Below are 26,342 nucleotides of genomic sequence, written 5' to 3' on the forward strand. Positions count from 1 at the left end.
GGAGGAAAGAAGGAAGGAAGGAAGGAAGGAAGGAAAGAAGGAAGGAAGGAAGGAAGGAAGGAAGGAAGGAAGGAAGGAAGGAAGGAAGGAAGGAAGGAAGGAAGGAAGGAAGGAAGGAAATACACCAGCTGCTCTGGGATTTAAGCCTTGTCTAAAGTGATTTTGGACTAGTGTATTCTTCAGTGTTTGCTGACTCAATTCTTTTTATACCTCTTAATTACTATGATCATTATTGCTGTTCTTCAATTATACTTGATTTTATAGTTTTAGATAGACATTCTATTAATCCTTTGGTGATGCACGAGTGGTTTTTCTTTTCAAAATATGAAATAGAGAAACCCTCTTCCAATGCATGATCTGTATAAATGTAGCTGCTTCTGCGTGTTTAGTTTTTTCCAATTTTCAGGAAGCAAATTGCTGTCTATATGCTTTCGATTTTGCTTCAGTTGAGTCTGTACATTTCTAAATCTTGTTTAATAAAATTAATCCCCACCAGTCCCCGTTTATTGAAATAAAAATCACAGCATAATCAGAAACCATATGGTTCCTCTCGAATTCCTGCTCGACAAATGACCTGGAAATTTCTGTTATAAGAACTTCTGAAATACATGGCTACAGTAGGAGAAATTTAAGTTCTTGTGTTGGGCCCAAGCACTTTCCAATATCAACAAGGTTTTTTTTTTACCCACCCAGTGACTCTTGAAAGATTCCAGTCGAAACTGAGACAGAGTGCCTGAGAGGCCTTGTAAATTAACAGGAATTATATCAAATTTCAAGTATAAATGAAGAATAATGAATGTGTGTGTAATGTGTGGAGGGGAGAGAGATTTTTTAAAAAATCCTGCCACATTCTTTTTATTCGGTGATGTTAGACAAAGAACAAGGGTCAAATTCTTACATAAGATGATTTAAAAAATAGGGAATGGTTATTGGTTACATTGTACTGCAGCAGGCTTAATTATTAGAGAAAGAAAAAGAATTTGATGAACATCCTAAGGCTGGATGGCATAGTCCACTGCAGCCGGGTGGACCACAGCTCTCAAAACCTCTACAGCTGGACCACAACTGTGAACCAGGAGATTTGAGGAAGCTAAAGACAGTTGGGTTGAAGAAGGCTGAGATGAGCAGCATTCACATATTCAGGGCAAAGACATGGAGTTTTGCCTATTATTTACTGGGGGGGAAACCCATTATTGGTGAAGTGTATGCAAGACTATCTATTTTGGTTTGGGTCAAGCTGAGTTCACAGAACACGTTTATGCAAACCAGTATAGACAATGGCTTGGTAGGGACTAAATTCAATAGACCAAACTTCCCCAGGAATCATTGCTGCTGTTAATTCTGGAGTTAGTGAAGGTAAGGACTTCCAGGTGGCAGCAAAGAAATACATTTCTAATCCTTTGTTACCATCTAGTTGTCCTGTTGGGTTATTGACACTGCGTATAGAGAATTGAGAAAGGGGAGACCTATGCAGAGCTTGATGCTTGACTCCCCTGTTGCCTAGTTTGGCAATGAAATGTTTGGGAGCCAAGCAGCAAGCTCAGAGGACAAACCTCTGCCTAAATCTACACCCAAACTACGAATATTCTCTACAATTTCTAAAAGGGGAGATCTGTTACCAAAACAATAAAGAGGAAAGCATTCTGAACTGAGGTGGGTTTTACATAATTTTACCGCCGGTTCGCCACACACCAAAACTGAACTTGCATGCATGCTCGCTTTGGGAGCATGCATGCCTTCCGTGCATGTATGCAGCCTTCCATGCATGCACTTTGCTCTCGAGCACGGCGTGCACACAGCTTACAAAATGTGGCTAAATAGGACAACAGAGCCACAGCAGACCCTCACTCTCACCCGCAAGTCACCACTACTGGTTCACCTGAACCAGTCCAAACTGACTGAATACCATCAGTGATTCTGAAGTCCAAATAAGGAAGGAAGGATGTAAAAATATCTTAAACTTCTCCATAATTCCAATTAGGGAATATAAAGAAGGAAGAAGTAAACCATAACCAACTTGTCACTTGAGCCAATTTTAATAAAAGTAGTTTTAGTCTTCATTTTGGTGGCCTAGTGGTGAAGATGCCTCCCACTCGGAAGGTTAAGAGTTCTATCCTAAGTAGCGGCAGATATTCCTCCCCTAGGGCACAAAGAAAAAATACCTGCTATGACCACACATGTGGCATCAGGAAGGACATCCAGCTAGTAAATGCTCAGCTCCATCCAGTGGTGGGATCTGTCGGTTTAACAACCAGTTCAGTGAGTGTGCACTTTACATGAACTTTGCGTGTGCTTAAAGTGCTTGCATGCAGCGCTGAAAATGGAGCATTTAGAAGCTTAGCTGCTTACCTTCCAAGGCAGCAACGGTAAGTAGAACGGGGGGGGATCAGCTGTTCCGCCTGATTGAGATGAGCTAGAAAGCAGGAAATAAAGGACAGGATAGGGCGGGGGCAGGTGGGCAGGGCCAACTGATCGTTGGAGCTACCAGTTCGCCCAAACTGGTCCAAATCAGCTGAATCCCTGAATTTGGCTCTGTCCAATTGCTCCAATTCTACCCTGAACCAAGGGATTATTACAGGGTTGTAAAAAGGGAGTAGTTTTAATATGAAGTAAATTGGTTTGGTCTGATCTATATCCTGGGGCCAACAATCTATCATAACACTTTTTCCCCTAAATATTGCTGGAATTGTGAACTTGATACAGCCATGAACAATTCTGGTTCATAAACTCCATTCTACCCACCTACCTACCTACCTACCTACCTACCTACCTACCTACCTACCTACCTACCTACCTATCTATCTATCTATCTATCTATCTATCTATCTATCTATCTATCTATCTATCTACACACACAGTATATATTTCTTCAATCTGACAACACAAAATGGATCCACAACTGAACCAGACAACTAAGGCCAGCCATGGGATAACATTTCCAAACCCATGATTAACACCAAACCAGACATAACAAATGTGCAAATACACCCATAGAAACTTTCTTATCCCATCCCTGTTGATAACAAATGTAAAAATCATCCTGAAAAAGGGGGGAACACTATGTATCCATCTGGGATGCACCAAAGCCCATACCAGAGACTATTTCCTCTTGCCAAAGATAGTTGGAGCATACACAAAAAAAATATGTTTTCTAGGCCAATAATGGAAACAAATGGTTTTACAGACTTATATAAACACAATTTCTAATGGAAGGCAAGCAGATGTCCAGTTTTCCTATCTCCCTAAACCTTCTGTCTAATGTAATTGATACATTCACTGTGTTGTATCCACTGTAATACAAACAAATGCATAAAATTACTGGTACTATGCAGCATTCCCTCCTTACATGGGTGATTTAGACCTGTCCTTGCCACCCACGAGATCCTGGCTGTGATGGGACTTGTAGATCAAAATACCTGGAGAGCACCATCTTAGCAAAGGCTCCAGCTCTAATTTCCAAAATAGGTTTTCATATTAAGAAAACAACAATGGCCAAGAAGAAAAGAGGGATGGAAAAGAATGGATGGGCATGATGTGTTCTTCCTGCACTCTCCACAAAGGCAAAAGTATGGAACTTTTATCAGAGAAAACACTGATATCTTACAAGCTGCTCTGGAATTTCCAATGTGAGGCTACCTGCAAACCCAGGGAACATTTTCTCATAGCTCAGGAATGACATTAGCAGAGGGAGCATTGCCGCCTTTGATAAGGAATGTAGCTTGTCGGAATTTGGCCTAATCATATGTGGGGAGGGAAGAGGGTGATTGCATGCAAGGAACTCCAGTTGTCCTTTCAATCATTCATACTTTTAAACAGTCATCCAAGAGTCTGCCAATAAATCAAACTAGGTTGGAGGCATTCGAATCGGTTGTTATCTCCCCCTGGCATCCTCCAACATACCAGAATATCAGATTCCGTACCCAATTCTGCCTTCAGTTCTTGATAGAAATTTTAATTCTTTCTTTAGGCTCTGATGGATCCTGAAAAAAAATAATCACTAATGTAGTAACTGGTGGATTGATATTCCCGCAAAGCAACATCTTTTCTGGGAGAAAGATGGTGAAGTCTTTCCCATGTTTCCACAAACTGATAATTTCTGCTTGAATGATCTTTGCGCAAGAAAATGTAAATAAACCTGTTTTGTAGTTTGCAAGGAGTTCCCACGTAAGAGCGCCTCTTCTATCTGCTCCTTGATTTTGGTAAAATGTCTTGAAATCACGAAAAAGATGGCATAATTTTTTTCAAAACCATTATTTATTGTTTTTGGAAGGAATATTTCTTTTTATCTTGCATTCATGCTGTGTGTGTGTGTGAGAGAGAGAGAGAGAGGGAGGGAGGGAGGGAGGGAAGGAGGGGGAGGGAGAGAGTGTGTGTGTGTTGCAGGTGGTATGCCCCGGTACGGGAGTACTGGTGCCTGCCCAGAGCACCAGGTACCGTTCCGGTGCTCTGGAGGGCCCACCTGCCTTGCCCGTCATCCTTATCTTTCTTTAAACTCTTCAACACTTCCGCGCACACAGCACCTGTGCAACGCTCCGCCAAGCAGCTGGAGCATCACAGAGGCTCACGGAGGCGTTGCTGGAGGGTAGGACGCATGCATGCGCTATGCACATTCACATGTGGAGGACGCTGGACCCGGTTGCAACCGTACCGGTTGCAATGGGATCCAGAACCCACCATTGGGGTGTGTGTGTGTGTTGGAATAAAGGAGATCTGCTGGATTGATACTCCCCAAGCACCTCTTTATCTGCTGTTTTAATGGCTGTAATTTAAGAATTTGTTTAGCTTCCTTTGCTTTTCTTAAAATGTGAGTTGGATCTTGATTATCACACTTGTGATCTAGTCCTGTTAACATCCATGGAGGCCAATTATTGCCATTAGATTCGTATTGTTTGGTTTGTGTGGGGTGTGATGCTAGTTCGCTTCCTTGTTGCGCACCCTGGATAGCATGGAAGTGTGAACCAAATGACTAGCAACAATTGACAGCCAGAGTATATTGAAGAATTGGCAGTTAACAACAGTCAGCTGTCAGACATCTTTGTAGACTCCCGGCTCTCTAAATACATGGCAACGGATAAGGTGCCAGGTTTTGACCTTCCTTGCCAGCACTGGGCAACTCTGAACAGGATCCGTACCCAAACAGGTTATCTGCCAGGACTCATAGTTTAAGTGGGGTCTTGCCTCTACCCCTCAGTGTGACTGTGGTGCTCCTCAACAAAACATCACATTGTGTCCAAATAGCAATAGCATTTAGACTTATATACCACTTTATAGTGCTTTACAGCCCTCTCTAAGTGGTTTACAGAGTCAGCCTCTTGCCCTCAACAATCCAGGTCCTAATTTTACTCACCTCCCAAGGATGGAAGCTTGGGTCAACCTTGAGCTTGGTGGGATTCAATCTGCCAAATTGCTGGCAGCCGGTGATCAGAAGTAGCCTGCAGTACTGCACTCTAACCACTGCGCCACAGTGGCTCTTCTTGATCCATCAAGAGCTTATACTGGCCAAATGTCTGATTTTTTTCAACATAGACTACCCTGTCCTTGAATGGCTGGGTGGACTGGATATCAACATTTGAAGCACTGTAAGTCCATGCATTTGCCATATGCTAAATAATAATAAAATAATATGCAACAGCCAAGTAACAAGCATTTCAGTTCGAAGAGTAAATACCCATTAAAATAAAATAACTTGTGTATGTCCCAAAACTTACAGCAAGAGCTAATGTGATACACAACCCTTCAACAAAAGTCAGGCGGCTGAAATTGCACAATTTGTAAGGCAAGTAGGAGTGTCTGCAGATGTTAGGTTGGTGGCTGTGATGGTGCAACAAGGTTGTGTCTGTTTCTACCATGACACATAACCATATACTGTAGGTATCCCTGATGTAACACAACGAGTGATGAAAAACATTGCTGTCTGCTGGACATGTCTAAACTAGATCTCATAGGAGGTACAAGGTATGGACTTCCATCATCTTCTCTTGACGGGTCTGCAAGGACAGAGTTTTTGCCCAGAGGGCATCATCTGAAATCTGTGGACTTTTCCTGCAGATGTAAGTAGGGGTAGGCTGTTCCGAGTTCACCCGGGTTCAGGCGATCCTCTAGCAAAGATTCTGCATGGTTCAGCAAACATCCAAGTCTCACTCCTAGCTGGCCATGCCTGCCCTGCCCCTCCCCTTCCAGGAGTCTCCACGTGGCCCATTTTGGATGCCAGGTAAGTGCAGGGTCCACATGGAAGCTCAAGGAAGGTGAAAAACAGGCCTCCTGGAGACTCCGGAACACTGGAAATGGGCCTGTTTTTGGCCTCCAGGGAGCCCATGGAGTCCGGGGGAGGCTGTTTTCGCCCTCCTGGAGGCTCAAGGAAAGCCTCCATAGCCCAAGGAGGGTGAAAAGCCCCCCACCTGCCGTGGTGCAGGAGGCCAACTAGGCCACATCCACCATGCCCATGCCCACCCAGCAACCAGGCAGAGAACCTGTTGCTGAAATTTTTGAAGCCCACCCTTGGATGTATGGACGTAAAATTGAGCTAGTATGAAAGCCCTACAATATTTCAGCACCACGAGATGGGAAAGTCAGAAGCAGGAAGTTGTTAGTAGACAACCTGTGTACAAATGAGGTCAAACTCTTGACCCTTTGCAAATCTGGGACCCGGATAAGTTTCCTGATTGTTCGCCTAATATTTTTAGAACCAAATATAGGACAAACACCAGGCAAGAACCTGTAGAACTATTGCTAGCCCTTCAGAGTTTTCTCCTATTTAGCAAAACTGGCTTAATTCTCCACTAATTTCAAGAGACCAAAGTTTAACTAATGAAGCTTGACTGTCCAAAATATTGTTTGTGTTGCTTTGGCTTCATACCCCAGGTGAAATGCAGGCCTTCTTGCTTCTAAATTATGATTTACGACTTAGTGTTATAATCTTAATGAATTGGAAGGCACAGTCCTGGCAGCTGCTCATTCCAACTTCCAGTTGAACATATCCAACAAAAGAGAATCCTTCATGTCAATAGGCCTTTGGTTCCAAAATAAAAATAAAAAGCAATATTTTGTTTTCTTTCCAGCAACACATTTTTGGAAAAAAACTTTCTAACAGAAAAAGCATTTCTTCATCTGCTTTTCTGCAGCTTAAATCCGTTATTCCAAGTCCTGAACTCTGGAACAACGGAGAATGTCAGGAGAGCTGGCTGAATACCACCTCAATGAGCAGAGGTGAACGTGGTACCCTGGGCACTGCAGGACCTAAGCTCTTGTCCATCTACTATTCTCTCTTGGTCCAGCCAAAGGTGCTTTTGCAAAAGGCAACTGGACTTTCTTGGATTTTTTCCTTGAAAACCTTTCCCTTCTCATCCAAGAAATTTCTTCAGAAGCAAAACATGTTCAAGGTCTTGGAAGAAATGTCCATCTGGGTTTAGTTCCAAGTGGGGGGAAAAGACACTGGATTCATGGAAGTGGCTGGAAAGAAGGTTTATTGATGGTGGACAGGACCACATAGTTTGAAGTCCTGGGGGGAAATTGGGAAAAGATGCTGAGAGTGCCTTGGTTTTATGCCCTCTCTGGGCTTTTGAATTTGAGCTTGTATTCTGGTTGGTTGTCCAACTCCAATTGGGCCATGCAGGGGCAACTCTTTAGGCTGCCCTGAGTCCCAGGCTTCGTTGAGACTCGCTGGGTGATGTAATCTCCCCAGGTGCCATGTGGTGAGATGGGTAGAGGGCTAATCCTATCATGTCCTGAGGACCATGTCCTAATCCCATCACCCTGGAGCTGAAAGGGGGGAGGGGAGCAGGAAGCTGCTTTGTCTTTAAAACATGTTTCTCCTTTTCTCATCCAGGGAAACATAATATTCTGCCTTTTTAATATTTCCTAGAATATTTCATTCTTCTAGAGGAGGGCTGGGTACTAACTTCCTACAAAGGCAAACAAGCAAGCGTGACCGATTGCCTTTGGAAAAGCACTTTTGGGATAACCATGACCTGGATGATTGAGAATCTCCACAGAAACTCTCAGTCCAACCTATCTCCTAGAATTGTGGTGGTGGGAGAACTAGAGGAGGAAGCACTAGGCACTCTGTCTTATTCGTAAGCTCCTGAACAAAAGGTGGGATTAAAATCAAACAAATAAGTAAGACACAAAGAAACAAACAGGGCTTTGTCTTCTACTGTATGACATTGATTCAAGAATTCAGTGTGTGCTATCCTTTCTCTTCGGGTGACCACACAACACACTGCAGGGGAAATCAATCCATTTGCACAATTGGCACATCCTTCTAAGTCAAAATGTAGTAGACTCCCTTGTGACTGCACAGGGGACCCAAATGCAGCCTATGCTTCATTACTAGTGGAGAAATGAGATGCACCCCAAGCCAAGGCTCATGCTCAGCACACTCAGGTTGTGCCGGAAGGTGCTGCCTCCAGGGATTCAAGAGTTTTACCACCCAACTGTTGTGTCAGTCTCTTCGCTGACTTGCATCTTCTGAGAGAGGCAATGAGGGGTGAAACCCAGAGAGAGAAGGAAGCCAGCTCAGTAGAGACATTCCCTACTCTGAAGGCATCATTCCTTCACTTTCCATGCACTCTGTCTGTCTTCTCCAAGCTGACAGTATTTATGTATGTATGTATGTATGTATGTATGTATGTATGTATGTATGTATGTATGTATTCATTCATTCATTCATTCATTCATTCATTCGTTAAACATGTACAAGAGAACAAGTATTGGTATGAACATAAACATGGACAAAGGAAGTAAATACAGATAAATGGGGACAGTAAAACAGGGGCCGTGCTGGTGCGCTTATGCATGTCCCCTATATGGACCTCTTAGGAATGGGATGAGGTCCACAGTAGACAGCTTGAGATTGAAGCTGTGAGGTGTTTGAGGCTGTACCAATGGAGCCAGATAGAGCATTCCAGGTGTTGACCACTCTGTTGCTGAAATCGTATTTTCTGCAATTGAGTTTGGAGCAATTTACCTTGAGTTTGCATCTATTGTTTGCCCGTGTATTATTGAGGTTGAAGCTGAAGTAGTCATTTACAGGTAGGATGTTGTAGCAGACAATGTTGTGTACTGTGATTAGATCGGCCCGCAAGCAGCGCAGTTCCAGATTGTCCAAGCCCAAAATCTCGAGCCTGGTGGCATAAGGGATTCTATTGTGAGCAGAGGAATGAAGTACTCTCCTTGTGAAATGTCTTTGGACCCGCTCAATCGTGTTAATGTCCGATATACAGTGTGGGTTCCAGGTGGAAGAGATGTATTCAAGGATTGATATGGCAAAGGTTCAGCCATACAATTCATCAAATTCACCTTCCTCACCTTTGTTTAAGGCAAAAATATAGAGCAGGAAAGGCTGAATGTCTTCTATAGTTCTTGGTTGCCATCTACTGGGTGCCTAGATTTCTGCAGCCCAAGACACAGTAGCGCGGTTTTCCCAGCAGACAATCAAGTTGTAGTGGACTCACGAACGAATGCAGACAGCAGCTGCACTCAGTCTGAATAGTTCAGACGTAATGTAGGCTTGTTGTGTTGAAAGTTGAGAGAAAAACACTTCAATGCTACTTGAGATACAACATAGGAGTTTTTTGGGAGGGGTGTGTGAGTAGATGCATCAGCAGCTCTTCTTGATTTTTCAATTAATGATTAGAAGATCTTTCCCAACAGTTAACTCAGTAAAGTTATTTATTGAATCTATTGTATTTGCTTGCTTTTTAGAAATGATGTCAGAGAAATTTGGGGATTTTCAGACAAATTTGTCTCTTACCTTGTACCAATAAGGGATTACTTTCTTTATATAGTAAAAATAAAAAAAAATATTTAAACAAATCTATGACAATATTCCAGGGATTAGAAGCTGTAGAAAATGCAGATCTGCCACCTATAGGTATTGTTTATTCCTCAAATATATTTCCACCTCTAAAAGGAAGGGAGAAAAGGAATTGCATGCCTCTGGCTTTGAGACATGCACAATCTTATGGTTGATTTCAGGTTGTTCTTTTTTTTAATTCAACCAAAGATTGGGTGGGGGAATAATTTTGTTCCCACTCACATATGTATTGTTGTCCTGTTAATTTGTCTGTCTGTCTGTCTGTCTGTCTGTCTGTCTGTCTGTCTGTCTATCTATCTATCTATCTATCTATCTATCTATCTATCTATCTATCTATCTATCTATCATCTATCTATCTATCTATCTATCTATCATCTATCTATCTATCATCTATCTATCTATCATCTATCTATCTATCATCTATCTATCTATCTATCTATCTATCTATCTATCTATCTATCATCCATCTATCTATTATCTATCTATCATCCATCTATCTATTATCTATCTATCATCTATCTATCCATCCATCCATCCATCCATCCATCCATCCATCCATCCATCTATCTATCTATCTATCTATCTATCTATTTATCTATCTATCAAGTATGGAAGTATGCTCCCTCCCATATTTGGGGCATACCAGGTGCCTTGACAAAACATCTAATCATTCCCCTGGCTCAGCTGATAAGGGAAGAGAGCTTGTGGCTTAGAGGTTATTATGACTGCCTAACATGTTAAATAGCCCAAGTTCAAATCCCATTAAGGGTCTGGCTAGCTGATGAGAGCTAAATAGCTTGAAATAGATCTATGCTAGTCTCCCTTCATTTATTTATCATATATATATATGAATGATGTGGGGCTTATCCTACTTATTAAAGGTGGAAAGCACAGCTTGTGCTTAGCACCCAGCCAACTGTGATAAACTACTTTTTTTTTGAAGCAAGGAAAACAGGAACTCTCAATTCTATGAAACTTGTTGCCTCACCTGACTTTAATGTTTTCTCAGGAGGCTTTCTTTAAATTATTTAAAAGGGCCTCAATATTCACCATTTTATAAAGGAATAATATACCTTGTATAGACTATTGTGACCCACCAATGAGACCAACGTTATTCTCGATAAGAGTGGGATCATAAGGTGTTTTTAGAAGCAGCTGTTTGAAAAGAGGATTCAGAAATGAACTCTCTTGTAGCAAATTTATCTGTTGAGTTAGCAAATCTCTGATAACAATTTAAGAGTAGCTATCAATAGAAAATCAACTGGCTTTCTTAACAATATTTCAATAATAATAATAATAATAATAATAATAATAATAATAATAATAATAATAATAATAGTAATAATAAGCAGAAGCAGCAGCAGCAGCTTGCTTCTCTGCAAGTTGTGGATTGTTTGTTGGACTGAAATCCAATTCTTAATCCCAAACAAGCATCTTTAAGAAAATAGTCTATCTTTACACCCAGAGTTTATAGAAAAAGTAAATTGCCTAGATGTTCTCCAGCCAAAAAAATGTATGGTCTATACACCCCCTTAATGTTTAACTGTTAACTTCTAAACTCTACTTTTGTTAATGAGGAACCTTTAAAAGTAAATTCAGTTTATAGTGATTTCAATATCCTGTGGCAATGAATTAACTTCTTTCAAAAAGAAAACTCAGCAGATGCTTTTAAAGGGGTAGCACAAACTACCCATCACGGGAAATAATCAGAGCTTGGGAGCACTTTTTAAAATCATGCAGTCTAAATTGAGCTTGTCTTGAAAAGACACAAGTTTCTTTGGTTTTGTTGCTGGTCCTTTAAAAACTCAACTTGGCATTCTCAAACTGCATTTTTTGCTGCCTCCTTTTTCCTTGCTTCTCTTGGCTGAGAAAGCAGCTTGGGGAAAGCAGTTTTAAAGTGAAAACTGACCAAATAATTTGTTAACTGCTTTCTGTTCTTACCTGCAGAGTACATTGTATCCAACATTAAACCATAATCATATTTGATTCAGACAAATAAACCATGGCTAGCTATTTTATGGTTTGTTTCAGCAAGCAGCAGCTGATGGGCCTTGAAGCTAAGCAGCATTTGGCCTGGTATTTTGGAGGGAGTACCACAGAGAAATCCTAGAGTGGAAGTTGGAAAAAACATACAAACATCCTGTAATAAAGGGAAATGAATCCGTCTCATGCTGGACAAGAAAATCACCCAGTCATCTCCATAAAGTCACCAAGACCTGATCAATTTCAAGGAGATTGAGCTGTTGTAACTTCAGCAGATTGTGAGAAGCCAGCCCAGTGGTTACAAATCATGGTTCCGTTAACCCTAGTTAGTGTGTTGTGCAAACCCAGCAGAGATTGGGTCCTTGATCTCATGGAGGGAGTTCACAATTACAGATCCTGCAGCTGGTGCCCTTCAGGTCATAAGCACCCAAGGTTTGTCAAGGGTCTTCTTTTGGTTGACCTGGAGAAGGGCTGGCCGAAGGACACCTTCTCTGCCATCTGCAAACAAAACAACTGGGGCAGGGAGTTTGGTTGTCTACAAGAACCAGGATGCTCCAACCTGGGCAACAACTTGACCTCCCAGGAGATGATCCATAGACACCACCCATCCAACCAAGGAGACGTTTCATCTTCTCCTTTAAGCTACCTCCTGATTTAGCCCTGAGGGGCCTTTGGTGCTCTTTGAGCTTGTACATACTGTACAAATCTTTTTTTGAAATGCTTTTTATTTTTCTTACTCATACATACATTTCAAATATACATTTCTCATAGATAATATTAGTGTTATACATTATCCTTTAATATTTGGGATTCCATTCTTCCTCTAAAGACATAATATATTCGAGATTGCTTTCCTGTCATCCATCTTATAATACAACCCTACTTCTTCTCTCTATTTCTCCTATCCTTCCTTCTTCTCTTTCTTTCCTCCTCTCCTTTCTCTTTTCTTCTTCCCCTTCCACTCCCCTCACTCCTATTCTTGCTACCCTTCCCTCCCTTCCTCTCCTTTATCTTTTCTTCTTTCCTCTCCTCTCCTCTTCCCTCTCCTCTTCCCTCTGGTTCCCTTCCTTCTGTAGTTGCATTTTCATATTTTATTCGATCTGATGTATTTTTGGGGTGGCTTTCAAGCAAACCCAGTTCCATATTTAAATAACACTCTTAAATTCCCTCTTCCTCCTCTTATTTTACATTATAATAATTCCACATATAAAATCTTTGAAACTTATACGGTATTTGCATATTACTATTTTATTTTCTCCCTCTTTCACCTCCTTCCTTTAACAATGTGTCATCTGAGTAACTTAACCTGTGTACTTTTGTTCATATTCCTTTTCTAACCACTCATAAAATCACCCCCAAGCCTTGAAGTATACCGATTCCTACTTATCTTTTATTCTCAGTGTTAACCTATTCATTTCTGCTCAATCTACAAATCTTCATTGGTTTCTTTTTCTTTCTCACCTTTGTGGTGCCCACTTTGGGCCTGGTGCCCTAGTCTGCTTAATGGTTAATGCAACACTGAACACCATCTATCACAAACGGAGTTACCGAGTTGGATAATGAAACATCTGCACGAAAAGGACCCCCCAGTTCAACCAGGAGCTACAAATATTCGCCTTTCTTGGTTCAGTCCTTTCCTTAGATGGTCCCAGAAAAATCCATTGGGGACCAACCATCCCTGAGCCAACACAGGGATCACCCCGGCGGAGGGGCTTCTGCCACCGTCCTTTTTCGCCTCTTCTGCAACGGGAACTCTGGCCAAACTTCGACTGTCCTTCGACTTTGCGGCGTGGTTGCGCAGGCGGGAGATGCCTTTCGCCTTGCAGGATCCCGGCCGCTGGAGCGCGCCGGGCAATGCGCGGAGGAGGAAGAGGAGGAGAAGGGGGAGGAAGGCATAATTAGGCGGGGCGGGGCCTTCCGGACAGATGTGCTTCGGCCCGTCCAGCGACAGCAGCAGCCGCAGCAGCCGTCACCGGCCGCCCCGTCCCACGTTCGCCCACCGGTTGTGCTCTCGACCCGCCCCCGCCGCTCCTGGCCCGGCCTCGGCCTGCCTCCCCTCGGGCTCCGGCGGCTGGGCGGGCGTTGCTGCTGCTGCTGCATGGAGAAGGCGGGGATGCTGTGCGGACTGCGGGCGGGATGGGGGCGCAGCAGAGCCGCCGCCGGCCCGGGACGTGCGTTGTGCGAGGCCAGCAGCGGCGGCGGCGGCTGCAGCTCCGGCCGCGCGCCCGGCGGGGAGCCCGAGCTGGAGGCGGCGGCGGGCGGCGGAGGAGCCCGCGAGGCTCTGGCGGGCTGGGATGAAGCCGGGGGCGGCCTTCTCTGGGGCCAGATAGCTTCCCGCGGGGGCGGCGGCCGAGGCGACGGCGGGGGCTGCTGCTGCTGCTGCGGGGAAGAAGCGGAGCAGGCGGCGGGCGAGGGCGACGCGGCCGGGGTCTCCGCCGCCGGCGAGTGGGGCGCAGCGGGCGGCCCGAGGATGGCTGCGCCGCCGCCGCCGGGCTACCCACTCTCGGACCCGGGCTCCAACAGCGAGCGCAGCGCCGACTCGCCCCTGCCCAGCGACGGAGGAGGAGGCAGCGGCGGCTGCTCGGCGGGGCCCTCCCGCGCCGGCCCGGAGAGCCCCGAATGGGGCGAGGAGCGGTTCCGCGTGGACCGAAAGAAGCTGGAGGCCATGCTGCAAGGTGAGGCCCACCGGAGCGGGACCCCCGCGGGAGGAGGGCAGCCCGGCGGGCGCCTCGGGACTCTCACCACGTGGCGGGGGGGCTGCAAGGGGGCCGGTGCCGCTGGCCGGCAGGAGGAGGCGACCGGTGGCCCCGCAAGGCCAGTGGGGGAAGCCGGCGGTGGCTCTTGGGTACAGGCGCTCCGGAGAGCCGAGAGTCCCCCCTTTCCTCACCACGGGACAGTCGGAGAAACGCTGGGACCTTTCGGTCTGTGTGTCTGTGTGTATGGGGGGGGGGGGGCATCCTTAGCGGCCCCTGACAAGGCGGCCGCGGGAGAGAAAGAGGCAGAGCGGTCTCTCTGCGTGGTCTCCTCTCCCCGGAGCTGCCACTTCCCGCCAACGCAGTGCAGGCTAAGAGCTGCCGAGCAGCGGTTTCTCAACGCCTGGCCTCATTTAGCCTCCCGGAATCCTTGGCTCCCCTTCTGGGAAGGCCGTTGCTGAGAATTGGGTTGCCACCCGCCGGACGGCCAAGCGGTTGGGGGTGGGGGGATTCCGTCGGGGCTCGTTTTTCCCTGCCCAAGTTGGGTGGGGGGCGCGATTGATAGAGGCGTTCAGAAGACCGGCGGATGCTCCAAGGAGCGTCCCGGGGTTCTGGCTTCCAGCGTCGGCCCTTTCTGTCAGATATGGGGAGGGGGGCAAAACTTTGGGAGCAAATTCCGTTCACTGCTCCAACTTTTGGTCGAGCTTCGGAACCCGTTTTCCTGCTCCGGGAAGGCCCCGGGTTGCAACCGATGCCCCAAATTCGGCTCCCCTCCTTCCCTCCTCTCCCACTCCCAACAAGTCTGCGGAGTGAGCTAGAAATAGTCTGCGGAGAGAGCACCCTGTGGAATAGACCGTTTGCCCGTTGCTGTTGCTGCATTATTCTCCCCCCCCCCCCGTTTCCCCAATTTTCCTTCCCGTCTAGCATTCCCAATACATCCTGCCCCAGAGGTGGATATGAAGATCACTCCCCTACAGATGTTTGTCTCATCAACTTGAGGAGGGGAGATTCCTTGGGAAATGGGCTGGGTGGGGAGGGTGCCTGGCGTTTGTTTTGTTTTAAGGGTTTGAATCATTAAGGTTGTGCTTCACAATCCACAAGAGTTGTGCCTTTTGCTGGGGAGGCCATCTGATCATGAAGGTTCTGCACCATGGGGGTTGCCAAAATGATATCCAATGTCAGAAGAAGAAGAAGAAAAGCCTAGAATTTTGAGTCACTGCAAAAGGAAAGGAACTCTGCCAGCCTCAATTTTGGGAAATTAAAGCTGATATGATCTTAAAGCAGAATCTTCTTCGAAGTCCAGCCACCCTGTCCTTTGGGGTCACTTGGAGAGAGTGCCTGGCCAAATCCAAATTGGCCATCTAGATTTCAGTTGAGAAAGGTTTGACTCCTATTTTTGGATACTGGGCGATGCTGAGGTTTGTTTGACCAGAGGATTAAATGGCTATTGCAGATTTTACATTTCAGGCAAGGCAGCCGGGAAGGGCCATCAATATTGTAATGCCGTCTTTGCACATCTGAAAAAGTGCTTAATAGCAAAATGCCCCACTTTTGTAATCTAGAGTTTAAGATTAAATTTTTAGCAGCCAGTTCGTCTGTACTTTTCTTCTTAGCAAGGCCCATTCGGGTTGTTTGGTGTCCACTCCATTAGCAAACGGGCTTTTTTGCACATGAAAATTAATAAGACTTGGACAAATCATCCAGGATGGATAATTCTGTCCAAAGTGGAAGATCATTTGGATTGGCTGCATTCCACTTGATTTAAAAAAATTATGCAGGTTTCAGGGCACGATGGGAAATGGTTGAAGATTTGCTGCAAATGTGACCTCATAACTGCTTATGATTACACTGGAATGCCTTAAATTCAGTTCTGTTTTGAATTAAATTGCTTCTGCTAGAATGTGAAGGAAATGGTTTGGATGGAATATGTTCAACTGCTTTGCATAGAAGTAGATGTGCAGTTCAGAAATAGTTTACGTGTGCTGCATAATCTTAGAATAAGTCCTTTTAAAAAAAAAATGAAAATCAGTTTTGATTTATAATCTGGACCAAAGTTTGGGGCATTTGGGATATAAATCAGGATCAAAATATAGTTTTGAAAAATGAATACTGGAGTTGAGGAAACTCATGTTCTGGTCAGGATTTTGCTGATCTACAGAACTTTCCAGCTTCATTCAATATGGACTTTCTAGCTTTATGTAGACCAGCCACCTCTATCTTTGTGCCCTCTAGGTCTGTCGGTGTTCCAGGGCAGGATGAATATCTAGAGATGAGTGATCCTGAAACTATGATTCTTTATTTCATTGTGATTTCTAAAATAGTTACATTATTATGATACATAAACCTTTTAACACGCAGTAAGAGTTATGGCTCTGCAGACATGCACAATTATTTGTATAAATAGACCTTTGGAAGCTGTATTGAGCTACTTAGACAGCTATATATGTTATTCTAAAAATCTGGTTTCTGTAATTGATAGGCCCTTATCTAAAGGTACTAATGCCACTCTATAAAGCCTTAGTAAGACCACACCTAGAATACTGAATCCAGTTTTGGGCACCACGCTATAAAAAAGATGTTGAGACTCTAGAAAAAGTGCAGAGAAGGGCAACCTGGATGATTAGGGCACTGGAGGCTAAAACATACAATGAACAGTTGCAAGAACTGGGCATGGCTAGTCTAGTGAAGAGAAGGATCAGGGGAGACAGTATAGCAGTCTTCTAATATTTGAGGGGCTGCCATAGAGAGGAAGGGGGTCAAGCTATTCCCCAAAGCACCTGAAGGCCAGACAAGGAATAATGGATGGAAACTGACCAAGGAGAGATTTAACCTAGAAATAAGGAGGAACTTTCTGACAGTGAGAACAATCAACCCATGGAACAGAAGTTGCCTTCAAAAGTTCTGGGAGCTTCATCACTGGAAGCTTTCAAGAAGAGATTGGTCTGCCAATTGTCAGAAATGGTGTGTAGGGTCTGCTTGGGCAAGGGGTTGGACTAGATGACTTACAAGGTCCCTTCCAACTCTGTTAATCTGCAATCTGTAAATCCACCTGCATTAGTCATCTGAGGAATATTTTGTAGCCCTTATCAATCTATGTGGCTGGAAAGCAGATCCATACTGAACATTTATTGTCCAGTACAAGATAATAAAAACAAAAAAAGGTTTGCTGTTAATAGACACACGTGCTACATCCTTGATGCTTTACTCCAGGGGTCTCCAAACTTGGCAACTTTAAGACTTGTGGACTTCAACACCAAGAATTCCCCAGCCAGTACGGGAAAACAAAAGGGCATGGCTGATTGGGGGATTCTGGGCATTGAAGTCCACAAGTCTTAAAAATTGCCAAGCTTGGAGAGACCTATTTAATTCCAGCAGTCTCTGCATAGCCTCGATACTGGATTGTGGATCTTGGTGGATTCTGGGTAACAAGAAAACATTAGGTATGACTGGACTCACGTTTGGAATGTATTTCCATTTAGAATGGGTCTCCTGGGGAGCAGGTTAATCTTTAAGCAGTTCATATTTTGCTGCGCTGATTCAAGACTTTTGGCATGCAGCTGAGCAAAAAGTTCACATCCCTTATTATACTTTAAATCTGGAGATACCTTCCAGTCCTAAAAGGGTGCAGTGATTCTTGAATGTTTGTATATGCGTGGACTGTTGCTTAATAAGGATGGTAGTGGGGGAATAGTGGGAGGCAGTTTGAAGCTCCTTGAAAATTTAAATTTGTGGCCATTTTCTGCTTCCATATAAGCATAGGCCCCTTTGATTTGGATTTCCTCTACTTCTGGTTTAAAAACTCTTTTCAAACGTTTACCTTTGTTTTGTTGTGAACGTATTCCTTTAATGTGGGTCCTAATAGCAAAATCCCAGCAAAAGCTAGAAATAAGCCTGTCTCTAGAAGGGGACGTTTGATATTTGGGACGGAGGGGGAGGGTCTTCGGAAGAGCAGGGAAGTTGGCAAGCAGATAGAGAAGGCTGGAGAAGAAAGCAAGAATGAAATGAAAGGCAGGGAAGGACCATAGGGAAGACAGAAGATACCCTACCAAACTTCATGGGTTGAGTTTCTGCATTCATCCTCTAGATTTTTTTTTTTTTAACCATCCTGGTTGGTCTTGGAAATGCTTCTTGAGTGATCAGTTCATTCTATACTTTTGGAACTAGTCATGCCACAGTTATTAAGGCCCTTTGAACTTGGAAATCACCCAGGCAACCTTCCTGTTTAGGGGAATGTTGGAGGGTTTGTTGACCTCCAGGTTGGTTAGAAATCTATTGATCGATTGACTAGATAAGATCCCTAATCTGGGTTCTGATGGGAATTCCCTCAAGGGCTGCCTTGCCGAAGGGCAATTCCTTTGATCCTTCTGGACCTGTTCTTGCATTCCTGGCTTTCCTTGACTTTTGCTCGACTGGGGGCAGCCACAGGTACCCAAATCATGTCTTTCTAGTGGGGCTACCTCTTTGCTCTCGGTCCCACTGGCCCCAGCTTCTCCTGCTTCCCTTTTCTTCCCAGGTTTGGACTGAAATTGGAAAGTCTGAAAAGAGGACTTGGTGGTGCAAGGCCCAAAGTTTAAATGTTAGTTTGAAGGGGTTGTGACTTTCTTCCAAGAACAGCCTGTGGGACAAGATATGGTTCAAACTCCAAAATGACAAACAAAAAGATAGCCCAACCCTTCCTGTGATCCCTTTGTTTGCCAGAGGTTGATTCTCATTTCTTTTCCTTTCTCCCAATGCTCAGCCTGTTTGCTCATCCTTTCATAAATTTATTTATTAAATTGATGTCCTGTCTTTATTACCTTACAGATAACTTCCTCACCAGGGGAGAGAACTTTTAATGTGTTAAGAAGTGGTTAACCTTTCTCTCTAAGTTTAGTTTACTTTATTATTATTATTGCATCTTGTACAATGAAATTAAATGAGATTTTCAGTGTACAATGGCAGTTCAGGTTGTGGCTGTTAAGGAATCATGTGGAGTCATTAAGCCCAACATCAAGGGGTGGCTGGTTTCCTCATTGACTTGACTTATTGGAAGCTGGCAGTGAAGATCCCAAGTGGTGATGATGTGACTGTGGGAAGCTGTGACCGTTGGAACTGTGTGCTGTGAATGTAGGGACACTGCGACAGCCACATCTTCAAAGATTGGCCATAGGTCTTCTTGTTGAGCACTCTTGGCTGTCTGATCAGTGAATGAGGGCCCCTTGGTGCTCTCTGAGCTTGCTTGCTTGACTAGCATTGATGATGCTACCTACTTTGGGCAATGAAACATCTGCAAGAAAACCACCAACCTCAGAGAGCACCAAGGACCCCTCATTTCAACCTTGAGCTACAAATATGTATTCTTTATTGATCAGGGGATGTTTTACACTCTTTCTTCCTTTGAGTTCCATTTTTGTAATTTGTTTTTTTTTTGTACTGCATTCCTGTAATACTAAAAAGTGTTACTGAAAATGTAGAGGTCAGACATGAAACCTGGGTCTACTTTATTCGTGTTAGCATGTTTCTTCATGGTAATCTTTGAAGGGATGGGTAGGGTTGGCAGATGTAAGGAGTCATTCTATTCTATCCACATATCTCCATTTCCTGCCATGGCTCAGAAAGTGAGAAGACCTAGAATTTAAATGTGGGGGGGGGCACCATTACCACACAGCCCGGGTTACTGCAGTGGACAATCTCTTCTGGGTCTGCATGTCTTTGTATTTGTCTGCAAACAAGAGTCAAACCATGCAGAGTTGCATACTTTGAGTCTTCTGCCAGCTCTTGGATGGGGGCTTAAATGTCTGGAGAGCTGAGGTTTTCATCCCACTAATCCCACCGTGATGTTGCTTCTCATTCCACCTCATTTATTGTCATGAAAGGTATATTAAGAAAACCTCCTGAGGATTTATCTATGTGTTGCAACACAAACGAAGATTGCTAGTCAATGGAAGTCTCCTTCACTGAGCATCTATACCTCAGCACATTGTTGAAGTTAAGAAACAGATTAATGTGATGCCGTAGATGAGCCTCTTAATAAATCCTCTTGGCTGGTTTGGTGGAAAATTGTGTTTTTCTTTTGTCCGGCTGGTTGTTAAGGTGTGATGCTGTTGTTCACAGCCCTGTGAAGGTCTTTTGGCATTTTTTAAACGCTTGTGTTCTTCCCAAACCACCACATGGGATCCCAGGTGGTCTGTGTTCTCCTTCCCATCTGAAAGGCTGAAAGGGGCTCCAGTTTCCTGTCCAGCCAAAAGCACAAGCTCTTTTCTGCTGATGTTTGGGGGGCTTAGACCACTGTGTAAGCCTAGTAATGGTTGTGCCTTACTCCTCCTCTAACTCCTGCTGCACATTTTGCTAATAGCTTGCAAGACTTAGAACAGGGGTTGGCAACTTTAAACATTCAAAGAACCACAAAGGTCCTAACCAGAAGCCCCTTATTAAATTATGGAGCTGACCAGAAGTCTGATTCCCCCACCATAGAGCCTCCTCCTAGTGTGGCATCCTTTTTCCTCTCGCAACCAAAAGTTTGGTTCCCCCACCATGGAGTCTCCTCCTAGCATAGTGTCCTTTTTCCTTTTACTGACAGGTGATAGGGAGCCGCAGCAGAGGGATGAAAGAGCCACATGTGGCTCCAGAGCCATGAATTGCCAAACCTTGTCTTAGAACTTCAGACTCAGAGGGAGAAACTCCAGAAAAATAAGGGTGCTGGTTGTATAGATTGGTGCCCGGGAGGTTCCCTCACCAGCTTCAAGACCAGGGACTCCTCCCTGACCAGGAGCTGGGATATGGGAAAGGTCATCTTAGTTGATGGCTTCACTCCACTTTGGATGCTCTTCCTGGTTGCAGCCTCTTTCAACTTCGTCTTAGGTTGAGGGCAGGGATCAGGATGCATTGTTTAAAAAAATGTGAACCTTTTTGACGAACTGAGAGTCTTCGTGATCATTGGAGCAGGAGGTGCCCAAACCTGTTAACTTTTGCAGAAGGAAATGATGTTTCTGGGCTGTGCAGTTTTGATTTTTTTGATTACAGATATTAATACAGTTGGAAGGGACCTTGTAGGTCATCTAGTCTAACCCCTTTGCCCAAGCAGGAGATCCTACACCATTTTTGACAGATGGCAGTCCAACCTCTTCTTGAAAGCTTCCATTGATGAAGCTCCCACAACTTCTGAAGGTTTGATAAGGAAGATTTCCTATGCTTAGAAGGTTATCAATGAGTTGAGTAGCTGACTGAAGACCCAATGAAATCTGTATTTTATTCTGCTTTAGTTTATGTGTCCAAAGAAGGGGGGGGAGGACTTCAGTTATGAATGTGTTAGTTGCTAGTTGCGTATCTCTAGGAAAATCTAGCAGTCTTGCAACTCCACACATGTTTATTGTGTAAAGACATCTCCTCTAATATGGCTACAGTAGCACATTTGATACTTTGGGTATTATGAATAGCCCTTCTTATGCAAATACTATCTATTACCGTGTCTCCTGACATGCCTGATATAATATTTATTATATCTTACGGCTATGTAACAGATTGGATTCAGATTCAAAAGTTTTTCAGAGTGTGTGAAGTCGCAGATGCGCCTGCAAGTTTTTAAACTTGCCTCTTTTAATAGATTAACAGAATTGGAAGGGCTCTTATAGATCATCTAGTCCACCCCACTTCCCCGGCTCAAGTAGGAGACCCTACACCATTTCTGACAAATGGCAGTCCAATCTCTTCTTGAAAGTCTCAAGTGATGAAGCTCCCACAATTTCCGAAGGCAACTTTTGTTCCATTGGTTGATTCTTCTTCACTGTCAGAAAGTTCCTTCTTATTTTTAGGTTGAATCTCTCCTGGGTTAATTTCCATCCATGATTCCTTGTCTGGCCTTCAGATGCTTTGGAAAATAGCTTGACCCCCTCCTCTCTGTGGCAGCCACTAAAATATTGGAAGACTGCTATCATGTCTCCCCTGTTCCTTCTTTTCACTAGACTAGCCATGCCCAGTTCCTGCAACCATTCTTCATAGGTTTTAGTCTCCAGTCCCCTAATCATCCTGGTTGCTCTTCTCTGCACTTTTTCTAGAGTCTCAACCAGGCTGTCTGTTTTAAAAAGCTGGAGATACTGTCAATTCATCAACCCATCCTTCTGCCTACTTTTAGCAGGACACAACTATGCACAAATAGCAACACACCAAATATCTCCACTGACAACATGAGGAAGGGATACATGCATAACCACCCCCTCCCCCAAGACCTCGGCTTTGCCACTATATTGATTCTTCCATGAAGTTAATCTTCACTTCTAATCAAGATTAGACTGTTCCACTTGATGCCATCTGCATGGTGCTATTTCCTACATAATGGGAATGGAATCTTGCAAGGGGACAAAGTTTTAGTAATATTAAAATATTCAGGGGAAGGGAAAAAAAGGACCTCCGGATGTATTTAAAGCAAGGCCAGAAGGGTGGCTAAATATGTCCCTCCAGAGTTTATTTCAGCAAGATGCTGCTTGTTTATACATTGTTGCAAGGACCTGTTATCATACTTTGATTTTTCACTTTTTGGTAACTTAGTGGAGTCTGTAGAAAAATTGTTTCAGTGTTTCAAAGATAGTTATCCTCCCCCCACCCTCCTTGGATTTAAATACTTCTGTTGCATTAACAACAAAGAAGCATGTGGATGTGTATTTGGGCATTGTTAGGGCTTTTCTCTCCCCCCCCCCCCCCCAGTCTCTGATCCATGCAGATTTGCAGATGTTGTCAAAGGTTTTGCAGCACTTCAGTTTGTTTTGCGTCTAATGGTGTTTTGTAGCATTTCTGGTTATGCAAATAGGCGCTTTTGGTCTCTGTGAACTCTTTTTAGGGTTAGGTCATTATGTTGCCTGTTTTGGTCTTTTCCAACCAGGCACTCTTCCAGTTCTCTTGGATTCCAGTTCCCATCATCCCCGAAAGGCTGGAATCCTATAATGGTAACTCTAGAAATGTTAGGAGTTGGGAGGTCATCAGAAGAGCAGACTCGGATTATTTTATGACATGGGAACTATTCTACAAATGGTTAAATGGCAGATGTTGAGGTTAGAGGAGTGGATTAATGTGAAATATGGATTACATGAGAAAGAAAAACTGATGAGTAAATATTCTGATGGTTAGATAACCGAAACTATAATGGAAAATAGTATATGTTGTAATAATGATTATTATTGCTTATTTGTTTATATATTATCACATTTTTAAGCAAAGCTATTTATTTTTTGTTACATACTTAAACTTCTTTATAAACAAAGTGTTGTCCAGGTTTTCCCCTCTTTACATCTTCTAATTATACATAGTACCTTTTACTTCTTTTTTCCATTTCCTATTTCAGTCATCTTTATCTTCATTCCACAATCTCCCGCTTAATTTTAATTTCTTTTTAATATATTGACAATATCATTATTTGCCTCTCCAAGTTAACCACATTTAACATATCATTTCCATCTATTATTCTGTTTTATTGTTCATATCATATTATCCTCAAATTTAATCTTGTATATTAAACATTTCATTTGATTAGTTATCCACAAATAGTAATTTTAATCTATTTCCCCCATATTGTATTAAACATAAACCTTTGGTTATATTCACTACATTTCATTCTATTCTATTAACAAATCCTTGTCTTTCTTTCCTCCTTTTAACCATTTTCTGTGACACTCTGTTCAACATAGAAATGAAATTTGTGATATAAAACAATAAAAAATATTTAACAAAAAAAAGAGCAGGGAAAATGGCAAGCTTTTAGAGAAGGTTGGAGAAGGAAGTAAGAGGGGGAATGAAAGGCAGAGAAGGAGTATATGGAAGCAGAGGAGACCTTGCCAAGCTGCATGGGCCAAGTTTCTCTACTCATCCACTAGATATGTTTGTAAAAAAAAAACCATCAGGTTGTGCTGAAAGATGCTTTCTCAGCAATCGGACAAACTGGGGTTCATGCTATACAGGTAGTCCTCGATTTACGACCACAATTGAGCCCAAATTTCAACAATGGAAGGAGTAAGCAAGAGGAGGGAAAGGAAAAAAGGGTAAAGCAGAGGAAGTAAGGGAAGGGAAATAAGAGAAGGAAAGAGGGTAAGAAGGCGAAGAAGAGAGGAAGAGTGGAGGGGAGGGAGGGGAAGAAGAAAAGAGGAAAGAGAGGAGGAAAGAAGAAGGTAGAGAAGGGAGGTTGGGAAGAAGGAAGGAGCAGGTTTGTTGCAAAATAAGATGGAGATGTGGGGGGCGGGGGAAGAAAGTGATCCCAATTGCGTTTTTTATATTCTTAAGCAGATGGTAATAAAAACTAGAAGTCAACAGATCAATGTTAATAGTATGTTCGAGAATGTATATTTGTGAATGTATATGGAAAGAAAAAAAGAAAACCTTTTTTTAAAAAAATTGAGCCCAATATTTACGTTGCTAAGCAACATAATAAGTGAGTTTTACAACAGTGTGCAACCTTAGTCACTACCATTGTTAAGTGAAATCACTGCAGTTGTAGCACCGTTATTAAGTGAATCTGGATTTCCCCATTGACTTTGTTTGTCAGACGGTCGCCAAAGGAGAATCACATGACTTTGGGACCCTGCCACCATCCTAAACATGTGCCTGTTGCCAGCATCTGGGTTTTGATCACATGACCCTGGGGAATGCTCTAATGGTCATAAGTGTGAAAAACAGTCATAACTCATTTTTTTCAGTCCTGTTGAACTTCAAATACTCACTAAACAAATAGTTGTAAATTGGGGACAACTTGTGCTTTAAGAATCAGGCATGCCACCCTTATTAAGATCCTCTGAAATTGGATATTGCCTAGGCAACCTCCCCATTTAAGGAAGTGCTAGAGGGTTTGTTGACTCAACAACTCCAGATTGATTAGAAACCAATTGACAATTGATTAGATAAGAAACTTAATCCGTGTTCTGATGGGATTGCCTCCAGGGCGATCTCTGCTTGAATTTGAGGAAGAAATGGTACTTTTATTGGTTACCCTCCTCTCAATTCAGATTTCAATGGGACTCCTTTACAGCCAAGGCTGATAAATTGCAAAGCTGTTGACCATTGCATGTCTTCAAATATTTGCTCTCCGCCATCATGATCAAAGGTTTGTGGCAGACACTGAAGGATTTCCAAATTCAAGTTAAGCAAGTCTTCAGAAGGAAGTTCCTGGAGTGGGGAGGTTTGCAACACAGGAAGTTCATTCTATGCTATATAAATAATTTCACTAGTAATAAACCCCTGAAAGAATCTAAGTCTCCTTTCTCTTCTACCTTAAACATTTTTAAAGCTCTTTGCTTAGCAGGCAGAAATACAACATTTTAGGTTTGGATTCCCCAGGAACCCAAGGATCTTTAAAAAAAAACATTTGCATTTCATTTTTCATGGATATGTAGCAGGAAAAGGTTCAGTTACTATTTTAAAAAAATCATAAGCCAAAATTGCTGATTAGGCTTTCCCAAGGGAAAATAAATATATGGAATAGATTTGTGGCAGTAGTCATTTTTTAAATGTTTGCACATTCCTTTGTTAACTATTGGAATAATACTATTTTCTCAAATTTCAGTGTTTCCTTAGTAGTACAGCAGGTTATCTTGGCTTGGCATAAATGTCCAAGTTAAGTATTACTGGGCTGCACATTCTTGTTGGTTACATTATAATCTTTACCTTCCTTTGGAAAATATGTCCTGTTAACTGCTTGTTGTGGACAGGCTGATTAAAAACTGGCTGTTTAGGGAATAAACACACTACAGTTTCTTGCCCATGCAAACAAGCTCAAATACCTTGATAATTGTTTATCTATAATTAAATGGAAAATGGGATTGTGATGTATTTCAGATTGTGCAAATCCAAGATCTGCAATCAAAATGTTACATAAAGTTTGCATATCATTTGCA

General features: G+C 43.2%; 1 protein-coding gene across 1 annotated transcript in view; it reads left to right on the top strand.

The window, feature by feature from the left end:
- Window positions 1–13,744: 13,744 nt before the first annotated feature.
- Window positions 13,745–26,342, top strand: part of BICC1 (BicC family RNA binding protein 1) — a 133,743-nt gene continuing 121,145 nt past the window's right edge. Inside the window, exon 1 of the mRNA XM_081954514.1 lies at window positions 13,745–14,472. Within this exon, the coding sequence (XP_081810640.1) occupies window positions 13,896–14,472 (577 nt within the window). The 5' untranslated portion in view covers window positions 13,745–13,895. The remainder of the gene's footprint in view (window positions 14,473–26,342) is intronic.

This window comes from Natrix helvetica, assembly GCF_964273705.1.
Source record: "Natrix helvetica genome assembly, chromosome: 5".
In the NCBI taxonomy this organism is placed as follows: domain Eukaryota; kingdom Metazoa; phylum Chordata; class Lepidosauria; order Squamata; family Natricidae; genus Natrix; species Natrix helvetica.